The 25,332-nt window shown below is 41.5% G+C and overlaps 1 protein-coding gene across 6 annotated transcripts in view; it reads left to right on the top strand.

Moving 5' to 3' along the window:
• The window catches only part of PIGG (phosphatidylinositol glycan anchor biosynthesis class G (EMM blood group)), a 107,352-nt gene that overhangs the window by 4,421 nt on the left and 77,599 nt on the right, over positions 1 to 25,332 (top strand). For all 6 annotated transcript variants that reach the window (XR_011137671.1, XM_068926954.1, XM_068926958.1 and 3 more), the window contains 6 exons: positions 627 to 836; positions 2,357 to 2,545; positions 5,058 to 5,199; positions 7,630 to 7,842; positions 20,233 to 20,450; positions 22,755 to 23,036. Coding sequence is in view for 5 of the 6 variants with exons in the window: in XM_068926954.1 (XP_068783055.1) it covers positions 627 to 836; positions 2,357 to 2,545; positions 5,058 to 5,199; positions 7,630 to 7,842; positions 20,233 to 20,450; positions 22,755 to 23,036 (1,254 nt within the window). In the remaining variant the exon portion in view is untranslated. The remainder of the gene's footprint in view (positions 1 to 626; positions 837 to 2,356; positions 2,546 to 5,057; positions 5,200 to 7,629; positions 7,843 to 20,232; positions 20,451 to 22,754; positions 23,037 to 25,332) is intronic.

Genomic DNA, 25,332 nt, shown 5'->3' with positions numbered 1-25,332 from the left:
CTAATATCAGAATGCCAGATCATCTGAGCTTCTCCATGCTGTATCTGAGTAATTCATACAGTGAGATATCACTATTTGGTGATTTGTTCATTAAAGAAGCTGAGGGAGTGCTCTGGAAGATCAGCCAGAAGGCCAGTGAGAGGGTGAGGTGTGTGTGGGGGGGGAATTTTATAACTCTTGACAGAGTTATAAACTTCATTGCATTTTTCTTTGGAGTCTTGCTTACTGTTTTGAAAGTCCTAAACTGTTAATATTGTGTTAAAACAGTTTACTTAGGCTGTTTAAACAGTCTCTTGGTGATTTCCTGAACCATTAAATTAAGTAAATTCAACTGAATTTCGACTAGGAAATAGTTTTAGTGGCTACTAATTAGGAAAATATTATTTTTAACCTTTTTGTAAAACAACTAGTACTGACTGATGCCAGAGATCCTGAGCTGACAGCTGTTGTGATACGGCATGACAGTTTATACGTTCTTTCACTTCATTATATTCCTTTATTGAAAGTGTAACCTTTTCCCCCTCTGCTTCATTATTTCTTCTTATGCTATTATTTTCTTCTGAGCACCGGAAACCTCTTTAAGTTTATATAATAATATAGCTCTTCTCTTTTGTTGTTTTGTCTAGGCTTTGATGACTGGTAGCATACCTGGTTTCATTGACATTATTGTAAACCTCAATTCTCCAGCTCTGTTGGATGACAATCTGATATGGCAGGCAAAAGCAGCTGGGAAAAGAATAATATTTTATGGTGATGATACTTGGGTTAAATTATTTCCGAGGCATTTTGTGGAGTATGATGGAACAACATCCTTTTTTGTGTCAGATTTTACAGAGGTGAGAGGCTTTTTATGATCTCAAGCTGAATAATGAGTGTAGAAACACATACTGAAGATTCTTAAGAAAGAATAAATGAATAAAACTTAAAAACTATCATTTTTTTTGAAATATGAACCTGACGATTAAATAGAAATTGTTTTTTTTATGTGTGTACTTTCAGTACTGGCAATGTGGAGCTAAGGATTTCACTCTGCTAGTGTTATCAGCTATGGGAGGTGTATGGGTAACGCACGTAGTAAGAAGCTCTGTAAGGTTTCTAAACAATCACATGATTTACTCACAAAACTTCTCCTGGTGGGAGATTAGACCATGCCCTTTGTTAAAAGATTCATATCCGTGTTTCCTGTCTACCACATTTGCGTTCGTACTGGCCATCTTTAGAAGGCCTGGTAATATATAATTTTACTCTCTTAAGAGGAATGCTTTCTATAGCTATTGTATAATTTTTGTAGTTGTGAAATGAATATTGTTTCAGTATGTTAGCAAAGAGGGAGCATGGAAGGTAGATGAAATAAACTGTGAAAAACTCTTGTTCTAGGAATGCTAAAAGGGTAAATTGGTTCAGCAATCTTTCTTTATATTTTGGACCTTTGACTTGTAAAACCTCAGGCCATTAACCTGCTGTTACTTGTATAAGTATGTTATTATCATGTTTAAGGAATTAAAATAGACCTAACGTGGCGAATGGAAGTCACTTTTAACTGGGTACTCTGATGAAGAATTGCAGAAGCTTCAGCATGGAGTGGAAAAATGCAGACGTGATCTTTGGTCAGAGGTTTTATAGCTCTCAAGCTCTTTATGCAGTGTTTATACTTTCTGAAAATTTTTTAAGTGGAAAGCTTTCATAGTTGTTCAAGTAGTTATATCGAGAGTCAACAAGTTAGTGTTGCATTTGAAATGTTTTAAGTCGTTTTAATATCCAGGGAGAAATGTGTGTTCAACTAAAAATGGATTGTCAACCTAAGTAGAGAACATGCCAGCTAGGCCCTAGATAGCGCTCTATGAACCTTCTTTATTATTTCTTGGTATGCGGTCAGTGATCTTTCCCACAAGAAATACAATCCATTTGTGTTTACACATTAGCAAAAAATTGAGTTGAAAAAGAGGGAGTTGGTTTTTTTCCCTTTGTTTTCAAACTCCAAACTTCTCTCGACTTACGTCATGTGAAGTGAAGAGTCAGGAGCGCAGAGTATGAAAGTGACTGAAAATGTCTTTTAAAGTATCTGGAAGCACCACAATCCTATTTTTCTCTGCTTATATGCAGTCTGACACTTCATAGCCAGGAGGGAGTGAAATGGCATGAAAAGAATGTGTTTTGTAAGACAGAATTTTTGACTCTGCTTGGCATTGAACTAATCAGGCTGATTTTTTTTTTTTCTTTTGAATTTGTGAGTGACAGGAGTTCTCACCAACTTCCCTGGAACTTTTATGGGTGGTACAATCTAAATTTTTCCTGACTTTTTAGAGGGGATTTTTTTTTTTTTTTAGCTTTTAATTGTTTTCCTTTCATTTCTGAGGTTGATGATAATGTTACCAGGCACTTGGACAGAGTGTTAAGGAGAGAAGACTGGGATATCCTAATATTACATTACCTAGGATTGGACCACATTGGTCATGTGACTGGGCCAAACAGCCCATTAGTGGGACCAAAGCTTCATGAAATGGATAACATCCTCAAGAAGATTCATATTGCTCTTCTTTCAAAGGTAATATATCATGTTCTTGGATCAAAATCTGGCACTTGTAGATTAGCTTTGCATTAATATTCCTTGAAACCCTTTTTTGTGGGTTATAGTTTACTCCTAGTCCAAAGTGAGTATTCTTTGCTTTCCCTGTCCCTTCTCCAGTTAACCAGGTAGTGTAGCCTTTTTAAGGATTTACTGCCTGACCTTAGTAAAGTCTGTTCACACTCTCTGTTGAGCAGTTGTGGAAAATAACCTGCCATGTTTTGTGGGAAGATTGGGGGAACTGATGTAGTTCTCTTATTTTTCATGAGTTAAAATGGTGGTTGGTGTATTTTCTAGTAGTGAAATTCAACTGGAGGAACAGGAGGCATGTATAGCTCATGGTTTTCCTTTAGGTAGTTGTGAAGATGTATCTTGTTCTCAGATATTGAAAAGATTCAAATTGAAATTCATTGATGAATTGTATTCATCAATGACCTGGATGAAGGGACAGAGTGCACTCTCAGCAAGTTTGCTGATGATAGTAAACTGGGGGGAGTGGCTGGCACACCAGAGGGCTGTGCTGCCATTCAGAGAGGGACCTCGACAGGCTGGGGAGATGGACAGAGAGCAACCTCATGAAGTTCAACCAAGGCGGCAAGTGCAGGGTCCTGCACCTGCCGAGGAAGAACCCCATGCAGCGGTACAGGCTGGCGGCTGACCTGCTGGGAAGCAGCTCTGCAGAGAAGGACCCGGGGGTCCTGGTGGACAACAAGTTAAGCGTGAGCCAGCAACGTGCCCTTGTGGCCAAGAAGGTCGACAGCATCATGAGCCGCTGCACTAGGAAGCGTGGTGCCAGCAGGTCAGGGGAGGTGACCCTCGCCCTCTACTCAGCCGTGGGGAAGCCTCACCCGGAGTACTGCGTCCAGTCCTGGGCTCCCCAGGACAAGAGAGACACGGAGCTCCTGGAGCGAGTCCAGAAAAGGGCTACTAAGATGGTGAAGGGACTGGAGCGTCTCTCCTATGAGGAAAGGCTGAGGGAGCTGGAACTCTTCAGCCTGGAGAAGAGAAGGCTCAGGGGGTCTTAACAACGTGTATACGTATCTGAAGGGAGAGCGTCAAGAGGATGGGGCCGCGCTCTTCGCACTCGTGTCCAGCGATAGGACGAGAGGCAGCGGGCACAAAATGAAACACAGGGAGGTCCATCTGAACCTGAGGAAAAACTTCTTGACTGTGAGGGTGACAGAGCACTGGAACAGGTTGCCCAAAGAGGTTGTGGAGTTCCCTTCCTTGGAGATGCTCAAAACCCGTCTGGACACAATCCTGGGCAATGTGCTCCAGGGCACCCTGCTTGAGCAGGGGGGTTGCACTGGATGATCTCCAGAGGTCCCTTCCAACCTCAACCATTCTCTGATTCTGTGAAATGACTGTTGTAAAAAGCTTTTTTCTTATGCTAAATGGAGCACACAGATTGTCAAAGCTGAATCTTTTTTAGAGTTGGAGACTTAGGATGTCATCTCATGAAATGATTTGGGTGTAGAAATACCAAGTCCTAACTCCAAGCAGCCTGAAGCTTATTCTTTGAGGGACTGGAATTCAGAATAGGTGCTCATAAAATTTCTGTATTATTTTTCGACAGGCCAGTGATTTCATACCAAAAGAAAGGAAAAATCTGCTTGTGAAAGTTACAATTTAATCAATGTTACTGCAGTGCTTTTGCGATAGTTTGTTAATATGTTAAACTTTCTACAAGTTAGGTGCAAAGTTTTATCTCCATTTTAGAATATGGAAATGATAAAAGCACTTTTCTTTTAGATACAGCAGGTAGTGCTAATAACAAGAGACTGCAAGGACAGGCCACACTTATGCCTCTGTTTCTCTTTCTTCAGAAAAATAAACATCATTTAACATCAGTCACGTCAAATTTCTACCCCAAAGACACCTGGGAGACTGGAGAAGAAATTTGAATATAAACATCCAAAATTTCTCTAGCCTATGTTTGAATTTAAAACTTACAATCTAATATGGACGCATGTAATTCATTTTTTATTTGTTCTGTTAGTTTAGCCTATTTCCTTTGACTGCTTAAATCTGCTCCCCTGTAATAAGATTTATAAAAGGGATTATTGTTTAATTCATAGCTAAAAACTCAAAGAGGTTGAAGAAACTGTGAGGAAGACACTTCTTGGTCAATGCTGTTGCTCCTGTACATCCTGATTGTCTTTGCATCACAGCATGATCGCATGGTCACAGCATGAGGACCTTTATGTATTCCTTTGATTGTTTTCTTCTGACTGTTTAAGTGATTGTTGTTGCTGTTTGCTGTATAGTGATAGGTATGAGTGTCTTTACTTTTTAAAAAGTAAACAATATTACTATATTGTTTCATAACACTTCACTGAGGACATCTCTGCTCGTCTGCCTTAGGTGTTGTGAGCCAATTGAAAAAAATGTTTTTCTAGACATATTCCTATATGAAAATAATAAAAATGGAAAACTATGTGTATGCATTTTGTTTGCCACAGTGTTGTAAATTTATTTCTGTGACTTGCAGGAGGGAGAGGCTTCTCTGCCAAACTTGCTAGTTGTTTGTGGGGATCATGGGATGTCTGAAACAGGTAGTCATGGCGGTTCTTCAGAAGGAGAAGTGCACACACCACTGCTGTTCATCAGCTCTGCTTTTGAAAAGAGAAGTGGTAAGGATCAAAAAATATCTTACTTAGACTGTATCCCGATCTCTAATTCATATTAGCTCTAGAGTTGTTGCTGAAAAATAGTTTGGGGTACCTCCTCCTAGCACAGCTAGGAGGAAGGAATGAACTCACAGTTCATTCTGTAGGGGGCTGTCAGGGCTTCCTCTGTGGGACTTTTATGTTACTTAGTCAGGGTTTGCATCTGTGTCATGCTGAAGCTGAAAGACAATGAGACCTGGATAAGATTAGAGTGAAAATCTTGTTTGAAGTGGGTTGTAAGTTTTGTCTTGAGTAGCCAAATATTTCCTTGACCTCCATGCTTCCCTCTTTGAGAACCAGGATAGAGGAATAAATGCTAATTTCTTCTGCTGTGAGGAACAGCAAAGAGGAGGAATTGGCTTTGTGAAATAGTAGGAGATTGCAGCAGTGGAGACATTAGTATTGATTGCTAAGTATCTAAAGACAGAATGTTGAGGAAGAATGTATTTGCTGTATTGGCCAGGCAGCTCATTTTACATCATTAAAATGAGTTTATCTGTTTATGACACTCACTTTCTACTTGTAGAATATAGCTTAAGGCAACAAGAAAGGAGAGAATGCTCTAGTGGTTTACAGCAGTATTTAGTCTAACATATATACCTTCTTGATTATAACTAAGCCCTCTGAGTGAATCAGAGAAGTGTAGTTATAACAGGAGTGAATATTTTCTTCAAAATAACACTTCTGTCTGCCTTTCAGTCCACCTTTTGCTATTGCCGTCTGACTTCTTTGCTTTTAAAGCCTGCCTGCAGAACCTTGGTTTGTTTTTCCTGCTGGAGGTTCTGCAGTGCAGCCAAAGTACATTTATCTTCCATTTGTAAAGCTGGTATCCAGCTGAAACAGAAAGCATTGCTCTAAGAACCATTGAACTCTTTTCAGATTAAAAAAAGACAAAGTCAAGAGCTGATCCAAGCTCCCAGGTAAGTTTTTACTTTATAAATGTCACTAGTACTTGCTAACTGTCAGGCCGCTTAAGCGTACATTCTGTAAATGCGATCTCTGTTCATTGTGGTTAGTCTCTGTGTTAGGTTTAAACTAAATGTGCATTTTTACAATCAACAATGAAATATATCTAGTCAGCTGTCTCTGGGATGAAGTTAGTGAATTGTAATGATGTCCATGTAAACATTTGGTAGCTTGCTTCTCATTGCTTCAGTAATCAGAATTGTAGTGATTGTTCCTTATAATCCTGCTGTAAACAGACTACATTATGATCAGTTTGGTGGACCTCCAAATAGTAATCCTATGGACTTTTGCAGTTAGTATGCTATCAAAATATTACTTGTATAGCCTTCTACAGCGATGCTTCACTGAGGATTGGCTAATTTAGAAGTATTCGGTAGTTTGGCTTTTTTGAACCGGTTAAAACTTGCCTTTGAAGGTGTAAACTGAAAGCTGCTGACATAGAGGTACTTATGCAAAAAGGATTTAGGGATTATAGATGGCTTTCTAAAGTATAGGAATAATCACAGCTAGATGTGAAATGGGAGAACTTCTAATGCTCTTAAAGGGAGCCATGAGAGTAACAGATACCGTGTGCAGAGTTTTTTCATGTACTTAAGTCAAAACACTAAATGCTTTGGTTTACAAAGGGACCTAAGTAAAAGCATAGTTGGAAAACACTGTTATGTAATGAGTAAGGCAGGCAAAGAAACAATGACAACTTTTCTTGGCATGGCAATCTTAAACAAATGAACTATTACTTAGGCGAGTGAAATCATGTGCGTAGGTGTCTGTGGGACTAAGGACTATCCTGCTTACTGCAGTAGGGTAGTGACATCCTGCAGAGAACCTGTTTAAAATTACTGGTTTAACCAAATGGAACTCCAGAAGTTGAATTTGGATCTTTTACCTGATATCTAGTTCTGTTTGCCGAGCAACCTAATACTAATTATGTCTTTAGCTGTTGCCATGAGATCAGGAAGCTTCTAGCATGCTGCCAGCATTATCTTAAATTCTTATGCTTCGTTACATGTGTAAAATCAGCCTGTGGTAGTGCTTAAATCAATCTGTAGTTGTCCTTTCTATTCTTTGTAATACAGAAATTGTCAAAGCCTTTCAGGATGCAGGCTGCCACTTGCTACTGTGGTGGTCTCCTGAACCATCTCTTTTCCTATTGTTACTTGTGTAACATTCATGTTGTGTTTACAGTAGGGTGAAGGGGGTAGTATTTGATGAAAAAAAGAATAAATTCTGGTTTTGCAGCAGCTAAGGACAGCAGATGAAAAAAGTCATAGAGCTCTCTCTAGGTCAGTTGGAATATCTGATCTAAGACATCCGAACAAATTTTGAAAATGGCAAGGTGGCCAGCACTATCTATGCAACTAGAATGGTCCTGTGATTGAAATATTCCCCTTTTATTTATTTATTTATTTATTTATTTTTGGATTCTAGGTCCTGTAACCCAACCCAAAGTTGTGCAACAGACTGATTTAGCCACCACATTGGCAGTAGGTCTTGGTCTACCAATTTCAAGAAACAGTGTTGGGAACCTTATATTGCCAGTTGTGGGAGGCAAGACAATGAGAGAACAGCTGCGCTTCTTGCACTTAAATGGGTTCCAGCTTAGCAGACTGCTGCAAGAGAATACACCTGCGTATGAAAAAGGTAAATTGGCTAAAAAAACCTAAACTAAATATACCAGAGGATATTTACCTACCTATGAGATTGTTTATAATACAGTTTGGGCTTTTACATTCTAGAGTATAGCATGACAATGCAAATTAGCTACTCAATTGAAAATGGTGCTCAGAGAAATGACACTGACTTTATTCTTTACTGTTATCTACTCTGGCACACTGCATCTGAAAAAAGTTTTCTAATGGCCAGTACTGCTGCCATTTCTTCTTCTAAAGAACAGAAGTAATGATGAAACAGTAAGACTATAAATGAGCTGCCAGTATAATTAAGCTCAGTCTTTTTATACCTGTTATTTACGAGGTGTCTCGTATAGAACACTGATTCTGAGAGTTATTTGGATCCTAGCACAATGGAATGAATTTTCTAGTCTAAAAAAGTTTCAGATAATGCTGGGAAGTTATTTAGGATAAGCTTGTCTTTTTTATTTCATCTGTATATGTGAGTTTCCTTAGAGAACCTAGAGAACTGGAAAGTTTCATGTTAAAAAAATACACATAGGTGCGCACCTGTGTGTTTGTATGCATTCAGAGAAGAGAATAAAAGACATGAGGGAAGTTGGTCCACCCTATGAAAATCTAGCATTTGTTTAAGATGTGTGATACATAACATAAATACCCAAATTAATGTGATATAATTATATATGTCAAAAAAAGAGGAACTAGACGGATGGTGAAGGTTAATATTTTATCATAGACAGCAGAAGATAATATTGTCTTTAAATGGTTATGAAGCTTGAAGTCCTTGTCACTTCAGTGATTCATCAAGTTTACAAGTCAAGTGACTGGAAGGGAATGCAAAGTTGTGTTACAGCGATGAATAATTAAAGTGGGTAACAAGGTTAGTTGTAGCAAGATGATCAATGTAGGTCAAGAATTAATTACCTTCCAACATCATGGCTGCTAATCATAATTAAACACTGTCTGGAAGTCTAACCAATAAGTGCTGCTTACAGTGGGGAAATGTTAACAGTAGGGCCCATACTCCATTTCTTCTGTTTTTTTGCCACACATTTCCCCACTTGACATAAATGGGTAATACCTCTTACTGTTAAGAGTTCAAGATATAGCTATATCACAGAATCGCAGAATCACAGAATCGTTTAGATTGGAAGGGACCTCTGGAGATCATCTAGTCCAACCTCCCTGCTCAAGCAGGGACCCCTAGAGCACATTGCCCAGGATCACATCCAGACGGGTTTTGAATATCTCCAGCGAAGGAGACTCCACTACCTCTCTGGGCAACCTGTTCCAGTGCTCCGTCACCCTTACATTAAAGAATTTTTTTCTCAGGTTTAGGTGGAACGTCCTGTGGTTCAGTTTTGGCCCATTGCCTCTTGTCCTGTCGCTGGGCACCACGGAGAAGAGGCTGGCCTCATCCTCTTGACACTCCCCCTTCAGATACTTGTACACGTTGATGAGATCCCCTCTCAATCTTCTCTTCTCCAGGCTGAACAGGCCCAGCTCTTGCAGTCTTTCTTCATAGGAGAGGTGCTCCAGCCCTCTAATCGTCTTGGTAGCCCTCTGCTGGACTCTCTCCAGGAGTGCCATGTCTCTCTTGTCCTGGGGAGCCCAGCACTGGACACAGGACTCCAGGGGAGGCCTCCCCAGGGCTGAGTAGAGGGGCAGGATCACTTCCTTCGACCTGCTGGCAACACTCTGCCTAATGCACCCCAGGATCCCATTGGCCTTCTTGGCCACAAGGGCACACTGCTGGCTCATGTTTAACTTGTTGTCCACCAGCACTCCCAGGTCCTTCTCTGCAGAGCTACTTCCCAGCAGGTCAACCCCCAGCCTGTACTGGTGCCTGGGATTATTTCTCCCTAGGTGCAGGACCCTGCACTTGCCTTTGTTGAACTTCATGAGGTTCCTCTCGGCCCAGCTCTCCAGCCTGTCCAGGTCCCTCTGAAGGGCAGCACAGTCTTCTGGTGTGTCAGCCTCTTCCCCCAGTTTAGTATCATCAGCCAACTTGCTGAGAGTGCACTCTGTCCCTTCCTCCAGGTCATGGATGAATACGTTGAACAAGACTGGACCCAGGACTGACCCCTGGGGGACACCACTAGATATAGTCCTCCAACTAGACTCTGTGCCACTGACCTCAACCCTCTGAGCTCTGCCATCCAGCCAGTTCTCAAACCACCTCACTGTCCACTTGTCTAGCCCACACTTCCTGAGCTTACCTAGGAGGATGTGATGGGAGACAGTGTCAAAGGCCTTGCTGAAGTCCAGGTAGACAACATCCACTGCTCTGCCCTCATCTACCCAGCCAGTCATTCCGTCAGAGAAGGCTATCAGATTGGTCAAGCATGATTTCCCTTTGGTGAATCCATGCTGACTACTCCTGATCCCCTTCTTGTCCTCCAGATGCTTAGTGATGACCTTCAGGAGGAGCTGTTCCATCACCTTTCCCTGGATGGAGGTGAGGCTGACAGGCCTGTAGTGTCCTGGCTCCTCCTTCTTGCCCTTTTGGAAGACTGGGGTGACATTGGCTTTCTTCCAGTCCTCAGGCACCTCTCCTGATCTCCAGGACCTTTCCAAGAGGATGGAGAGTGGCCTAGCGATAACATCCGCCAGCTCCCTCAGCACTCGTGGGTGCATCCCATCGGGGCCCATGGATTTATGGATGTCAAGTTTGGACAAAAGATCTCTAACCTGATCCTCCTCCACCAAGGGAGAGTCTTCCTTTCTGCAGACTTCCTCTCTTGTCTGCAGAGTCAGGAATTCCTGAGGGCTGGCCTTAGCAGTGAAGACTGAGGCAAAGGCAGCATTCAATAACTCTGCCTTCTCTGTATCCTTTGTTACCAGGGCACCGGCCCCATTCAGCAGCGGGCCCACGTTTTCCCTAGGCTTCCTTTTGCTATTGATGTATTTGAAGAAGGCCTTCTTGTTGTCCTTGACATCTCTTGCCAGATTGAATTCCAACTGGGCCTTAGCCTTCCTTGTCACATCCCTGCACACTCTGACAACGTCCCTGTATTCCTCCCAAGTGGCCTGTCCCCTTTTCCTCATTCTGTGTACTTCCTTCTTCTGCTGGAGTTTTGCCAGGAGTTCCTTGCTCATCCATGCAGGTCTCCTGCCTGCTTTACTGGACTTCTTACTCAGGGGGATGCACCGATCTTGAGCCTGGAGGAGGTGATGCTTGAATATTAACCAGCTTTCTTGGACCCCTCTTCCTTCTCGGGCCCTGTCCCATGAGATTCCCCTAAGTAGGTCCCTGAAGAGGCCAAAGTTAGCTCTCCTGAAGTCCAGCATTGCAATCCTACTCATTGCCCTGCTCCCTCCTCGCAGGATCCTGCACTCCACCTGTATCCACTCCACTCCTGTATCTCCTGGTCACTGCAGCCAAGGCTGCCCCCAACCTTCCCATCTCCAACTAGACCTTCTTTGTTTGTTAATACAAGGTCTAGCAATGCACCTCTCCTCATTGGCGTCTCCACCACCTGAGTCAAGAAGTTATCATCAGTGCTCTGCAGGAACCTCCTCGACTGTTTGTGCCTAGCTGTGCTGTCTTCCCAGCAGATGTCAGGGTGGTTGAAGTCTCCCATGAGAACCAGGGCCTGTGATCGTGAGGCTACTTCCAGCTGTCTGTAGAAGGCCTCATGGACGACTTCCTCCTGGTCAGGTGGCCTGCAGTAAACCCCCACAACCGTGTCACCCATGTTAGCCTGCCCTTTAATCCTTACCCATAAGCTCTCCACTTGCTCTTCATCCACCCCGAGGCAGAGCTCCATACATTCTAGTTGCTCCCTCACATGAAGAGCAACTCCACCACCTCGCCTTTCTGGCCTGTCTTTCCTAAAAAGCACATAGCCATCCATGACAGCATTTCCAGTCGTGTGAACTATCCCACCACATCTCTGGAACTGCAATGAGATCATTGCCCTGCGACCGCACACAGATCTCTTCCTCTTCCTGTTTATACCAATGCGGGCAGCATGGGGAATGCAGGCATTTCAGAGAGCCAGTCAAGCATGCAAGCTTCCCAGGAGAGGTGCAAGAGGAGCCTCCATAGCCACGTTCCATGCTGTCTCCCCTGGCTGTATGCACCCGCTGGAGGCATCCTGACTTGAGCGGTGTTTTACTGACTCTCCTGCCACTATACCACGCCCCTTCCCCCATCTTGCCTAGTTTAAAGCCCTCCTTACCAGGCTGGCCAATCTGTTGGCAAAGACGCGCGTGCCCCTCTTGGTAAGGTGGATCCCATCACTCCCCATCAGCTGTTGATCTTCAAACAGGGTCGCATGGTCATAGAAACCAAAGCCCTGTTGCCAACCCCAGCGGCGCAGCCAGTTGTTAACTTGGAAAACTCGTCTACTCTTCCTCCCGTCCTTTCCCCTCACAGGCAAGATTGAGGAGAAAACGACCTGGGCTCCCAGACCCTTGACCACCATTCCCAGAGCTCTGAAGTCCTGTTGGATGGTTTCCAGTTTGCCTTTTGTGTCGTTAGCACCCACATGGAAGATCAGCAGAGGGTAGTAGTCCGATGCATGGACAAGCCTTGGCAGTCTTTCCAGGACATCTCTTATTCGAGCCCCTGGCAGGCAGCAAACCTCTCTGGACAAGAGGTCAGGTCGGCAGAGAGGTGCCTCTGTCCCCTGCAGCAGGCAGTCACCCACAACAATCACTCGCTGCTTCTTCCGGGGGTTCCTGCACGGCACAGGGTCTGCCAGGCCAGTTGCCTCCCTTGGAGCCATGCCCAGCTCCTCCTCAGCTTGGAGGGCGCTAAACTTGTTCTTCACAGGCAACTCCTGAGGAGGAGCAAGAGCCTTTCTCCTCCTACGAGAGGTCACCAGCTTCCAGCCCTCTTCAACAGCGTTATGATGCACCTTTACACACGGTGCTGAGCCCTCTGACAACTCCGCTGCAGTGGGGGCTGGGGACTCCTGGAGCTGCACAGTCTCCGAGAACACCCTGTCAATCTCCTGCTCATCCTCTCGGATGCTACGCAGCCTACGAACTTCCTCCCGTAACTCCCTTATCTGGTGATGCAACTGGTCAACCACAGCACACCTCATGCAGGAGAGCTGACTGTCAGCCCAGGCCCCACGGAGAGGCCCCAGGCACTCCCTGCAGCCTGACACCTGCAGAGCTGCATCTGCTGCCAGAGGGTCTGTCTGGGTTGAAGCCTCAGACACAGCCGATGCAGCACCTCCAGCGGCAACTGGGGAACGTGCTCTGCGGCGTGTCACGACCATGCCCCGGGGAAGGACACACCACTGTGCAAGATGGAGAGGTGCCTTCTTTGTCTTCTGGCGCCCTTCTGCGCGAACTGCTGCGCAAACTGCTGCATCTGTTCGCTGCCTCTGTTGTCCTTGTTGCTGTAGTAATCCCTGTTGTTCTTTGATGGTCCTAGGTGTGTAAAGTGGTAGCTTAATATGTACCACAGTGTACTTTAGTCAAGATCATTAAGATTAGCATGGAAAAGAGGTGTCTTGCTGTTTGTTTAGTGTTAAGTCTCATTGCTGCGGATGTTTCAAGCCCTAGAAATACTAAAGCAAAAGTCACTATGTCAATGACTAGTGCCGCGTGTAGTTTAGAAGCATGGATGAATGGCCCTTTGCTTTGAGGGGCTTCCAAGTGAGGATAAATACCCTCCCACCTGTCACATTTAGAGGCAGGTGCACATGTATGCATATCTTTCATGATTCCTGGAGGAAAAGGAAATATCCTGCAAGGAAGTCATTAGATTCATTCACTTCGGTTCATTTTGAGGAAGGCCTTACAGTAGAGGTGAGGAGAGAGAGTCGCTCTTTATGCGAGAGAGCAGTGGGAATGCATGGAGCTGTGTCTAGGAATGGATGGTGAGCCAGCTGAGAATTTAGGGGTGAAGATTAACAGCAGACCAACATGGGTGACGTTGTTGTGCGTGTCTGCTACAGACTGCCTGATCAGGAAGAAGTGGTAGATGAAGCCTTCTTCAGATAACTGTAAGAAGCTTCTCGTTCGGAGTCCCTGGTCCTCATGGGGGACTTGAATCACCCTGATATCTGCTGGGAGGGCAGCACAGCAGGGCAGACCTAATTCTTGCAAACAGGGAAGAACTAATTCAGGGAAGAACGTGAAGGTTGGGGTAGCCTTGGCTGCAGTGACTGTGAAATGATGGAAGCAAAAAGCAGGATCACAATGCTAGACTTCAGAAGAGCCAACTTTGTTCTGTTCAGCTCGGGAGAATCCCATGGGGTATAAACCTGGAGAGAAGAGGGGTCCAGGAGTTCTGACTGATTCTTTTTCAAGGATCACTGCTGCCAAGCTCAAGAGCAGTTCATCCCCACATCCAGGAAATCAAGCAGAAGTTTCAGGAGTCCTACGTGGATGAACAAGGTGCTTCTAACTGAACTGTTAAAAAAAGGAAGCATACAAGAAGTGGAAGCAGGGACAGGTGATTCTTGATGAATATAGGTGCTGCCTAAGCATGCAGGGATGGGGTTAGGAAAGTTCGAGACCATCTGGAATTGACAATGGCAAAGGATGTGAAGGTAAACAAGAAGGGCTTGCATGGGTATATTAGCACGAAAAGGAAGACGAGGGAAAACGTGGGCCTGCTGCTGAATGAGGCAGGGGACTTGATGACAAAGGACACAGAAAAGGCCAAGGTAATGAATGCCTTCTTTACCTCAATCTGTGCTAGTAAGACCAGCTTTCAGGAATCCCACTCTCCTGAGAGCTGTGGGAAAGTCTGGAGCAATCAAGACTTACCCTTAGTGGAGGAGGATCAGGTTAGGGACCATTTAAACAAACTGGATATGCACAAGTCTGTGGGATCTGGTGGGATACAGCCACAAGTTTCTGAGAGAGCTGGGCAATGTCATTGCAAGGCCGCACTTTGTAATATTTGAAAGGCTATGGTGAAAGGTTGTGGTGATCAGGGTAGGTTCCTGAGGACAGGAAGGAAGCAAATGTCACCGCTATCTTCAAGAAGCGCAAGAAGGAGGTTCTGAGGAACTACAGGCTGGTCAGCCTTACCTCAGTCCCTGGGAAGGTGATGCAGCAAATCCGCCCGCAAACCATTTCCAAGGATATGAAGGACAAGAAGGTGATTGAGTGTGGTCAGCACAGATTTGTTAAGGGGAAACATGCCTGACCACCCTGATGGCCTTCTATGATCAGATGACTGGCTTGGTGGATGACAGAAGAGGAATGGATATTGTTTGTCTTGTCAAAAGCCTTGCTAATATCACTGTATCCCACAACATCCTCATAGACAAACTAGAAAAATGGAAAGTAAGGTAAACAGAAAACTGCCTGAACTGCTGGGCTTAAAGGGCCACACAAAGTTCAGCTGGAGGCCAGTCGCTAGTGGTATACTGCAGGGGTCAACACTGGGGCCGGTACTGTTTATCGGCAGTACTGTAACATCTTCATTAATGCCCTGGATGATAAGAGAGAGTGCACCTTTAGCAAGTCTGTGCACAGTGCAAAACTGGGAGGAGTGACTGATAGGTACGTGCTGCTGTTCAGGAGGATGTTGACAAGCTGTTGAAGAAATAGGCAAACAGTAACCTCATGAAGTTCAACAAAGGGAAATGGGAAGTCCTGCCCCTGGGGAAGAATAACCCCGTTATACACCAAGACAGGCTGGGGACTGACTGTCTGAAAAGTTTTTTCAGAAAAGGACCTGGGGATCCTGAGGGACACCAAGTTGATCATCAGTCAGAAATGTAGCCTTATGGGAAAGGCGGACAACAGCATCTTGAGCTGCGTTAGGAAGATTGTTTCCAGCAGGCGATCCTATGCTTCTCCTCAGCGCTGATGAGGGCGCACATGAAGTGCTGTGTCCAGTGCTGGGCTCCCCAGTACAAGAAAGATATGAACATACTCGAGCAAGTCCAGTGAAGGGTCACGAAGATGAATAAGGGGCTGAAGCATCTTTCAATCAAGGAGAAACTTAAGTGAGCTGGGACGGTTTAGCTTGGGCAAGAGGAGGCTCAGAGGGGATCTTATCAATATGTATAAATGCCTGAGGCGGGCAAGTATAAAAGTATGGAGCCATTCTCTTCTCAGTGGTAGCTAGCGACAGGACAAGAGGCACTGAGCACAAACTGAAATACAGAACGTTCCATTTAAATCATTTGAGAAAAAATCTTTCATATGCCAACATTGTTAACTGGAAACATTTTTCTCCAGAGTCTCCTTTTGAGACATAGTATCTAAATAAGAGCTTTTTTTACTAGTTTTTCAATTTTATGAGTATTTGAAAACCTAAATGTAGGTCAATGGTATTTCTACCAGTGAACGATACTGTTAAGGCTCCAGTATTACTTTACTTTCTTGTTATCTATAGGATGTATTTCTTGGAAAATTTTAAGTCTGAGAGGCAGGTGCTCAGACAAAATTTCCTATACTTGTTTGAGAAAACTTTTTGCATGTCAAGTAAGTGATATGTCAGCAATGGCCTGTAATCATGTATGTTGAATTAGGGACCTTTGGTTCTTATTTCCTCGTCATCTGGATACTCATCAAATCTCTGCTGATAGTTCTTGGGCCTTACCAAGAACGTGAATTCCATAGATAAGGTGTGCTTCCTGTTTTTTTTCTTTTCCTTTTTTTTTTTGAAGGGAAATAAATGGCAAATAACTCAAAAAGACACCTCATTCATGTCTGCTGACTGCAAGCTGAAGCTTTCTAATACTGGTTTTTGCCTATTAACAGTTCCAGTGGATCAGATCGTCTCAACTGAATGCTAAGAGAAATGCATATGACTGGAACTTAAGTTTGAAAGAATAGATACTTACAGGGTAACTTAAGCTCCTACTTTTTTTTCTTTTTAAACTCTTCAGAGCAAAAGGAATGTGCTCTTCTGAAGGGGAAAATGTGAAATTTCAGAAAAGAGTGTTGTAAATAGATTGCACAGATTGCACCAATTGTTAATACCTTCAATATGATGACTGAGTCATGGAGAGAAAAGATTCACCCATTGTAAGTTTTAGCATAATCAATACTTTAATTTTTGATGCAATGTTCTTATTTTTTTTAATGCAAAAAGTTGGAAGTCAGATGTCAGCTGAGATAATCACATCATATGGGAAGGCAGAATGGCTTTACATGCTATTTGATGAAGCAACTTGGGAGTTGCCTGAGTTCAGCCAATCCAGTATTAAGAACAAATTGGAACTGTGCGCACACATATCTTGGTCTTCAGCTGTATGTTAAGTATGCATATTAATGAAGAGCAGAGTGGAGGCAGCTCAGGAACTTTGTTTTTTTTTTAAATCTTAGCTCATGTAAGAGTTAGGGGGATGCTTTTTCAAGCTGAAGGATGTTGTGAGACACGTTCTTACAGCGTTTCACGAGGCTTGGTTTTGACTTGTTGAGGGGCAAAGGAACCTTCAGGGTTAAATCTGTTATCAGGTAAACTAAAGATTAAATAAGAAACCTGAAGCTGGTCTATGGCTTAATTATTTCAAGGAAAAGAGACTAATAAATATTGATATGAGGCATTAGGTTTTCTTTTGTTAGAGAAGAACACATGCAGCTAAAAAAGATTCTGGAAATGGAGAATGAAAACAGCTGTCAAAAATGAAGAAGCTGAAGGGAGAAGTACCTAGACACGCAGTTGGGGATTGTGAATGACCTCTTATCTCGATGTGAGGGAGGCAGCTGTAGGCAGCTAGTTATGATTCCTTCTGTTCTGAACTTACAAACATTCATCTGACTGATGAGTTAGGATTGTTTCTTTAAGAGGCAATTTTACAGTGGAATGAAAAGCCACACTTGAGAACCAAGTTGAATGTTATTGTTCAAATGAATGTCCACTTTTCAGTTTGGAACTAATCTTCATTAGATGCATGTGTTAAATAAAATCATTTGCTTATTTCTGACAGATTTATATACTGAAACTGAAGAAGGCACTTTCACATTGTCCATTCTTTCCTCATATTTTTCCAGTTTTTAAATGACTGCTGGTTGTGACTGGAACTAAGTGAAGATGTTATCAACCAGATGCTGGAAGCATAGCCATTTGCCTTTTATAGCACGGGAGGGAGGCTGAAGCAGAAAATGCTAATGTAATGCTATACAAATACACTATTCTCTGTGCTCAGGGAAACCTCCTGTAGCTGGGCAAGCTGACTTTAGATTTGGCCTTGAGTCTAGCTTCTCTTGTGAGTATGCCATGTAGGCACGCCAGGCAAACATGCCCCAGTTACTAAAGGGCTTCTTCAGCCACCCAGAGTCTATAACCCTCCTTGTTTTACGCTGACTGCTTACAAATGTGCCATGGAACAGATAACGTTGGAATTCTCAGAGGAAATTTGGTAACCCTTTTCCCTCATTCCAGTCTGTGAGATCTTTAAGCTGTTTCCATCTTGTTCCTCAAAGAAGCAAATGTGTATTTGATTACAAGAGTCATCTTTCACACCATGGACAGGATGGGTTTAGTGGGCGGTAGTATGGAATAAGGCAGGTAAGAATGAAATAAAAGTTCTTCTAGGAATGAAAAGGGAGGCTGGGTGAGGGGTGAAAACCGGAGCAAAAGGTGAGGAAGGAATTTATTTAGATTTCAAGATATAACTTGAAATCAAATTTTGATGTTTTGTGTAATAAAATGGAGTATTGCATGATCTTGCAGTTTGATGAAAGCAGTTCGATTTAGATTGTCCTTTCCGGATTTCCTCAAAAGTATGAATATTTAACTCAATTCCAGATATGCTGGAAAAGGAACTTTCTGGGCAATTAATTGTCCCCAAACAGTTATGGTAGTGAAGCGAACGCTGGCAGCTATCTTGATACACATATATTTGCTGCTAGTTGAGTTGTACCTGCCAGCAGAGATCTGTGAGCGTTCTTTACAGTAGGATCAGCATGTTTTGGGACACGTTATAAAATTTGGAAGAGGAAAATTGACATTCTTAGTTAAACATTCCTTTCTAAAATTCTCGTGCTCAATTCAGCCTGTAGTAGATCACTAGGAGTCCTGGAGGGATAAGAAATTTACAATGCGGAGACACCTTTGTTTCATAACTGTACAAGCATTGTGAACAGGAATACTTCATTTGCCTGAAGAACTTGCAATAAAATTAAAAATACCCGGGTTGTTTCTCCAGTGAACAGTGCAGTATGTATTGCAAACAGCTTAGAAAACTCTTGGCTCAAGAGGAAATATGATTATCAATTTTCCTTATAAAGAGTTGAGGCATAAATTAAATGATTTACCAGAGGTCGTTATTTTCTGGGCCATGATTTTTGTTAAAAGTCTGTGCTGTGTGTCTAGGATGAAGCATGTTTACATGAGATAAGACGGTGAATATTTACTCACTGTAAAGCAAACCCTTTAACTTACAAAAGGCCCAAACAATCCTGTCAGATTCTGATATGAATGAAGGAGTGGGTATTATGGGTTTTATGGTGGGTATTATTATGGCACTGTTGCATTATGAAGCTGGCCATAGGGAGGCTGATGTGGATTTAAGGACTTAAGTGGAACCCAGTGGTTATCTCTTGGTGTCACGCTCAGGAACAGTTCCCTTTCCACATTTATTTAATCAGGAAACTTAATTGAATCTACATTTTCACATGAGAATATTTCCTAGATATGGCAACATATATGTGATTGACCTGGAGCTTGTTTTTTTTTCTGAGTGTTTTTCTTTATTATTTCAGGTTAGAATTCTCTTAGATGTGGTTAGGCCACCATAAAGTCACGTTCTGTCACTAGTCTTGCTCCTATAGGTTGATGGCAGCATCATTTTTTTTCTCTCTCTTTTTTTTTTTAACCAAGTTAGCCTTCAAACAATAGTACGCTCACTGAATTTCACTGCAGTGGCTGTCACTGGCTGCATAGTCCAAACGCCTGAAGCCAAACTGTGCGTTTCAGCTGTTAACTTTTGCATTAGTGCCTCTATATCTGGCATCTTGTGTATTTCACTTCCTGTTACCAGTTAATTCTCATTAGCTTTGCAGCAAAAGTAATTAGGGTTCCTAATATGGTGAGTTTGTATTCTTTGATGTTTTCTCCAGAGATCAGCTATTTGATGATTTCCCACGTGGCCTGCACAAGATGGCCTGGGTAAGTGTCTCCAGTGGAAAACAGAAATTTTGTCAGGATTTAAAGTATTTGAGTAAGTTCATCTTGGAAATCTTCTGTAAAAGTAGACATACTTTAATATGGTTATCATCTTCTAGGGGCTTTCACTTTTTATCTAGTTAGGGATTAATTGCTTTTTTTCCTGCGTGACTGGCTCATTATGGTCTTACTACATGAAGATATTGTAACTTTCTAGGTATGAAAAGGTTTCAACCCCCATGGCAAGCTTTTTTATATTATGCAAGCAAATGTAGACGTATAATCAAATCTTTGATTATCCTCCTTTGTTCATGGGTCCTCTTACTTGCTTTTCGTTTGTTTGTTTTTCCCCCTCATTAGATCCTGGATATGAGCATTTTAAGGTAGCAGAAAAGTCCCATGGTAATTGGATCAAACTGTACTTAGACGGGAATAATTCAGAAATACTCTTAAATCTTGGTAAAAAGGTTCTGAAGCAATATTTGGAGGCGCTGAAGACTCTGAGTTCTTCACTAAGCAAGCAAGTGGCACAATATGACATGTATTCGATGATGGTGGGAACTGTGATCGTTCTGGAGGTATGAAAATACATCTTTCTGTGAAAAGGATAAGAGCACAAACATGACATTTTCTCATTTTTGAATAATTTGTGTATACTTTTACCACTCTGCAGTGTTACTGAGTATGAACTCTTTTAGAGTTCGCCGACTTTCTGCTTGAAAGAGGATAATATTCTTTTTAATGTATAGCTTAGCTTGTAAAGTAATTCAAGGGAGCTTTTGATATAAGCTACTTATGTTTTGGTGGAACTATTTATAGTAAATGTGCAGATATGCTACAATTTAAATTACTCCCATATCATTAGCCTTATACTTTTTAAAAACTTAACTACATTTAGAAAGGAAAGGCAGGCAAATAAATTCCCACCTATTCCTAATTATCCTAATTACCCGAGTTTGCAGTCAGCATAGTTGATCAGAACAAGCAAGACCCTGTGTGGCCAGTTTTCAGACATGGAGAATTCTTATTTGTACGGTTAGGCCTAAAGCCGTGAAACAACTATTTCCTGTAAGGCACTTGGTTTCCACTTCATTTCTTGTGAAGGAATTGATAATATGCGGTATCAGCAGTTCTACTTCATGAGAATAAGTCTTCACAGAAATTAGTTTTGCAGTGAGATGGTAGGTTCTGTTCCCGTTTTACAGACTGCGAATGAAGGTGGACAATGTCAAGTGTCAAGGAGAAGTGCTTCTGTTCCTTTCTTGTTCTTTTGTTTTGGAAATCTAAGCGTTCAAGCTCTTGATGGGATTTCTTTTTCTGAAGTGCAGTTGTCGGTGCTCACTGTTTCTGCAAAACTGATCTCAGGTATTTTAATTGACTGTCTTCATAAAAAGAAACCTAAGCTAGTGATTATCCATGAAAAGTTTGGATGACAAGAGCTTGCTCATCATCTCTTGATGACTCTGTACACAAGTGCTGGAAATGCTCTTTTTTTCCTCCAGTCTGGTACTCACACTCCTTACTTTCCACAATCATCTTTTTGTCTTGATGCTACATATTTTTCAGCCTCGTTGAAGAATAGAGGGAGATCTCACAGGTAGCTTGAAACACAATTCCCTAAATACAGTTCGTCCAGTATGTTAAATGAGAATAATACCTCTGAGGAATGGTGATGAAAGTATTTATCCATAGAGCACTTTCCCAAAGGGGCTGAATTTAGATTTTAGAGATAATTACATTTCGAGCGTTTTCTTATCATGAGTTCTGATTTTATTTGTAAATGCTGTATTAAAAAGTAAAACTCAAGCTAGTTTAATGCCATGAAACCTCATATTTTCATAACCATGTGAATTGTGCAAAGTATATTATGAAGAAGAAGGATTACTACTGGAATGCACTGGCATTTTTAGGAGGGTCTGTTTTACTGTATTTTACTGTACTACATGGTAAATTTCAGATAGAGGTCTTAACAGGTTGAAGTGCAAGATTACAGGTTGGTGGTAGTGTGATGAAGTTATTTTTATCTTGATTTGTTCTAATCTTGCCCTGCCAAACAGATTGAGCTCAGTTTAGTCCTAGCTCCATTTGTACACCTTGCAAAAAAATCTTAGAATGCGGCTGAATTACTTCTTTGTTTGTAAAGATTTGTGCGTGGGTGCCTGGGTAATAGAAATAACTCGTCTTAGTATTCATCTCTACCACTACGGTTATCTGAGAGGAAACTTGGAATTCTGCCTGATCTGTGTGTGGGTTAGAGCAAAGTATTAGCTCTGAAAAAGTAAAATCAATAAAGCAATTTAAGAGGAGGAGGAGGATAAGAAATAATACCTGAAGAATTCATAAGGTCCAAAAATGACGTGTGTGTGTGCTTTTCTCAGCACACGTATGGGAGCTTTTCTCAGCCTGGGAAGCCATTTAATTTAGTGTATACATGTAACTTGTGAGAGAAAAGCATTGGTAGAGCATGTGCGTAACTTTTGGCCTGTTGCTAGTAATGGGTTAAATTTGTTTGCTTAGGAGCTGTTGTGATACTGAGAGTTAACGTTCTTACCTTTGCAAGGGATGAAGATTGTGCATGTGACTGATTACAGTGGGTCAGGAGGCCCATGGAAACTTATTAAACCCTGGTAACTTGTGTATCTGAGCCCTTAAACTAGTAAATGAACATATAATTTTGCTTCTCCCTTTATATGGTAATACGTCACTGGGATCAAATTCTCAGGTGCAGTTCTTCACTTTTTTTTTTTTTTTGGTAATGTATGTGTACTAGCAGAGTGACATGAATGAGAGCATTACTTTTCTTTTTGCGTGTGTGAATTCTTATTCTGTGCCTTAGCTGATCCCAAGTCTTTAAGTATTGTCTCTCTCTTTTTTTTTTCTAGGTTTTGTTTCTGCTGGTGCTCAGCACTCCAAAAGCTCTGAGTAGCCGGGCAGAATTTGAAGTGCCTCTCTCCCCTCCACTGTTCTCTCTGCTGTTTTATTTGATGTGTCTGATGCTCTGTGCAGTTCACGTCATTGTATGCACATCGGCAGAAAGTTTATGCTATTTCTGCAGTATGTCTTGGTTCACAGCGGTTGGGGTGATGATGCTGATTTCTGCCCTCATGTGTGGAATTTTATCTGCCATTGGAAAGATCCTTGAGAGTTCCAAACTTCCAGTGAAGGTGAGAGCATGCGTTAAGTATGATTTAAAATGGTTTGCTCTTTATAGCATACTTTCCAGGAGAGTTTTATAGAAGTTTTGGCTCTGTGTATTGAAAGACTTTGTAATGTAATTTGAATCATTTTAACAAGTGAAGTTGAAATGTGATATGTTACTATGGCATAACGCTGCTTGCGATAACGAAGATCATAGAAGCGCTCATTTTCATATTACTTTACGAAATTTTCTATTTTGTGTAATTTATTTTGCAATTGATTCTACTCTATCAGAAACAGTCATGCTGTACGCTAATTTTACGTTCTTATGCAGTGATGTTTCACAATTGCAGCTAGTACAAGATATGTGATATTTTAGAACAGCGTGCACTGGTAATGCTCTGAAATGGTATTCCCAAATACCAATTAATGCTCTGAATAAGAAAAGACTTTACCAGTACTCTTCTGTTGAAATTCTCATTTCTGTTTTGAAGTATAACAGAGCAAGCGAAAATAGGCTCTCTCTTCTTACCAGAGAAAAGCAGTTAAGAAACTGAGTTTCTCGGTGTCTTTGGAATGCTCAGAAATATTTTAAGCTGTATGAGTAATTTCCTTCTTAAAGTACCTCATGAGCTGTATTATTTTATTGAGCATAATTCAGGTAATTCTAAGGAAATAAAATTCTTAATGTCTTATTCTTCTTTCACTGTGAAACTTAATATGCCAAGAACTGTCATTCACACCATGCAGTCGGCTTCTTTCTGATGCTCCTTAGTCCTGTCTTTCAAAGGTCTCTGGATTTCAGCAGCTGTAGCGCTGTTACTCTGTTCAGTTGTGCACCCAGTAGGCACTATTGTCCTTAGTCAGTCTGGGTTAGCCTGAATATGATTTGAGGCTATAGTACATTTTTCTTAGTGTGAAACAACATGTGGCGAGCACATTGTATTAATGATATGATGACATATTTCTTCAAGCTAAAAAGCAAAATTACAGACTCGCAGAACCATTTAATAACAGCTCTACTTAATTTAATTGAAAAAACTCACTACTGCTGAGTGGAGCATAATATTTGCATTCTATGCAACTGCATTTTATCATTCCTGAGCTTAACTGTGTAATGTAAATCTTTTTAAGTAAGACTTCTTGTGTTATTATTGAAGTTATACTGTTGCAGTTTCTCGTTTTGTTTCTGCAATTTCTGAATTTTGTATCATTCCTTCTTGGAAATGCCGAACGAAACCTTGGACTAAAATTAATGTCATTCACTGCTGAAGACAGCTTTTTATTTCTTTTTTCCTCCAATTTTCTTCAGTATAGTTCACTTCAGTATTAAAATCGGTTAAAAAGGGAATTGGAAATAGAAGATGGTCTTTCATTCATATGTTTATCTTCACTGGCAACAGAAGATGTGGGTGTGTCTGTTAATAGTTTACGCAGACTAAAATAGAGTAACAAGGCACGTATCCTGTCTGCTTAATAATATTAGGGAAAGAAGTTTTGTCTTAGGTATAAATGCTAACAAAACAGTCTTTGTCAGAGTAAATTACATGGTTTGCTTTTGGTACTGAAAACTTTTGTTTCAAGCTAATCTTAAAGTTTTGCTACCAAACCTAATTATATTTGTGGATTTTTTTAAGGCAGATGGGAGGAGAAAGTAAAAATAAGCAATGTAAGTAGACAGATCTGCTAAATGAGGTATCCAGGTGTACAGTTTGTTACAACTCCAAGTTCTTAGGGGTATGTTGGTCTTTCAGTAGCCTCAGTTTACCTCTATCATTTCTGAACTGTTGAAATTAAGTTTTGTATTAGCTTTCTCTATTTTACTGTAATTGAGATAGAAAATATTCTTATTAAAAAAAAAAAAAAAGAATGTGGTCTTAAAATTTAACAATCCAGTGTATTCTGTAGAAACAACATTTACTTACTTCCAATATTAAACACAGCCATGGGAGAAAAGCTCATTTTTCATTTTATTTGCTACTAATTTTTCTAATTTTAACATTAGGAACCTAAACGTGGCCTACATAAAACTTACAGGATTTGCACTTAGAAGGATTTGAGGAGAATGGGAATAGACTATGGCTTTCAGCTCTAATACCAAAAGTCTCAAAGTAACTGAGTCTGCTTGTGACGAGAAATCTCTGTTACATGGCTTTTGATTGCCCAGTGTGACATGAGTAAATTCTCTATGACAACCGCTACTGTAGTTAGCAGTGGACCATTAGTTGGCATTTACCTTCAGTCTCATTAAAGATAAAGGATAGTTAGCCTACAGATAATGCATACTGTGCTTCTGACTGTGTTATACCTATCTGAGAGGTC

Source organism: Struthio camelus, chromosome Z (genome assembly GCF_040807025.1).
Source record: "Struthio camelus isolate bStrCam1 chromosome Z, bStrCam1.hap1, whole genome shotgun sequence".
In the NCBI taxonomy this organism is placed as follows: domain Eukaryota; kingdom Metazoa; phylum Chordata; class Aves; order Struthioniformes; family Struthionidae; genus Struthio; species Struthio camelus.
Note: the sequence above shows the minus strand (reverse complement) of the source record. Positions and strands in the feature narration are given on the sequence as shown.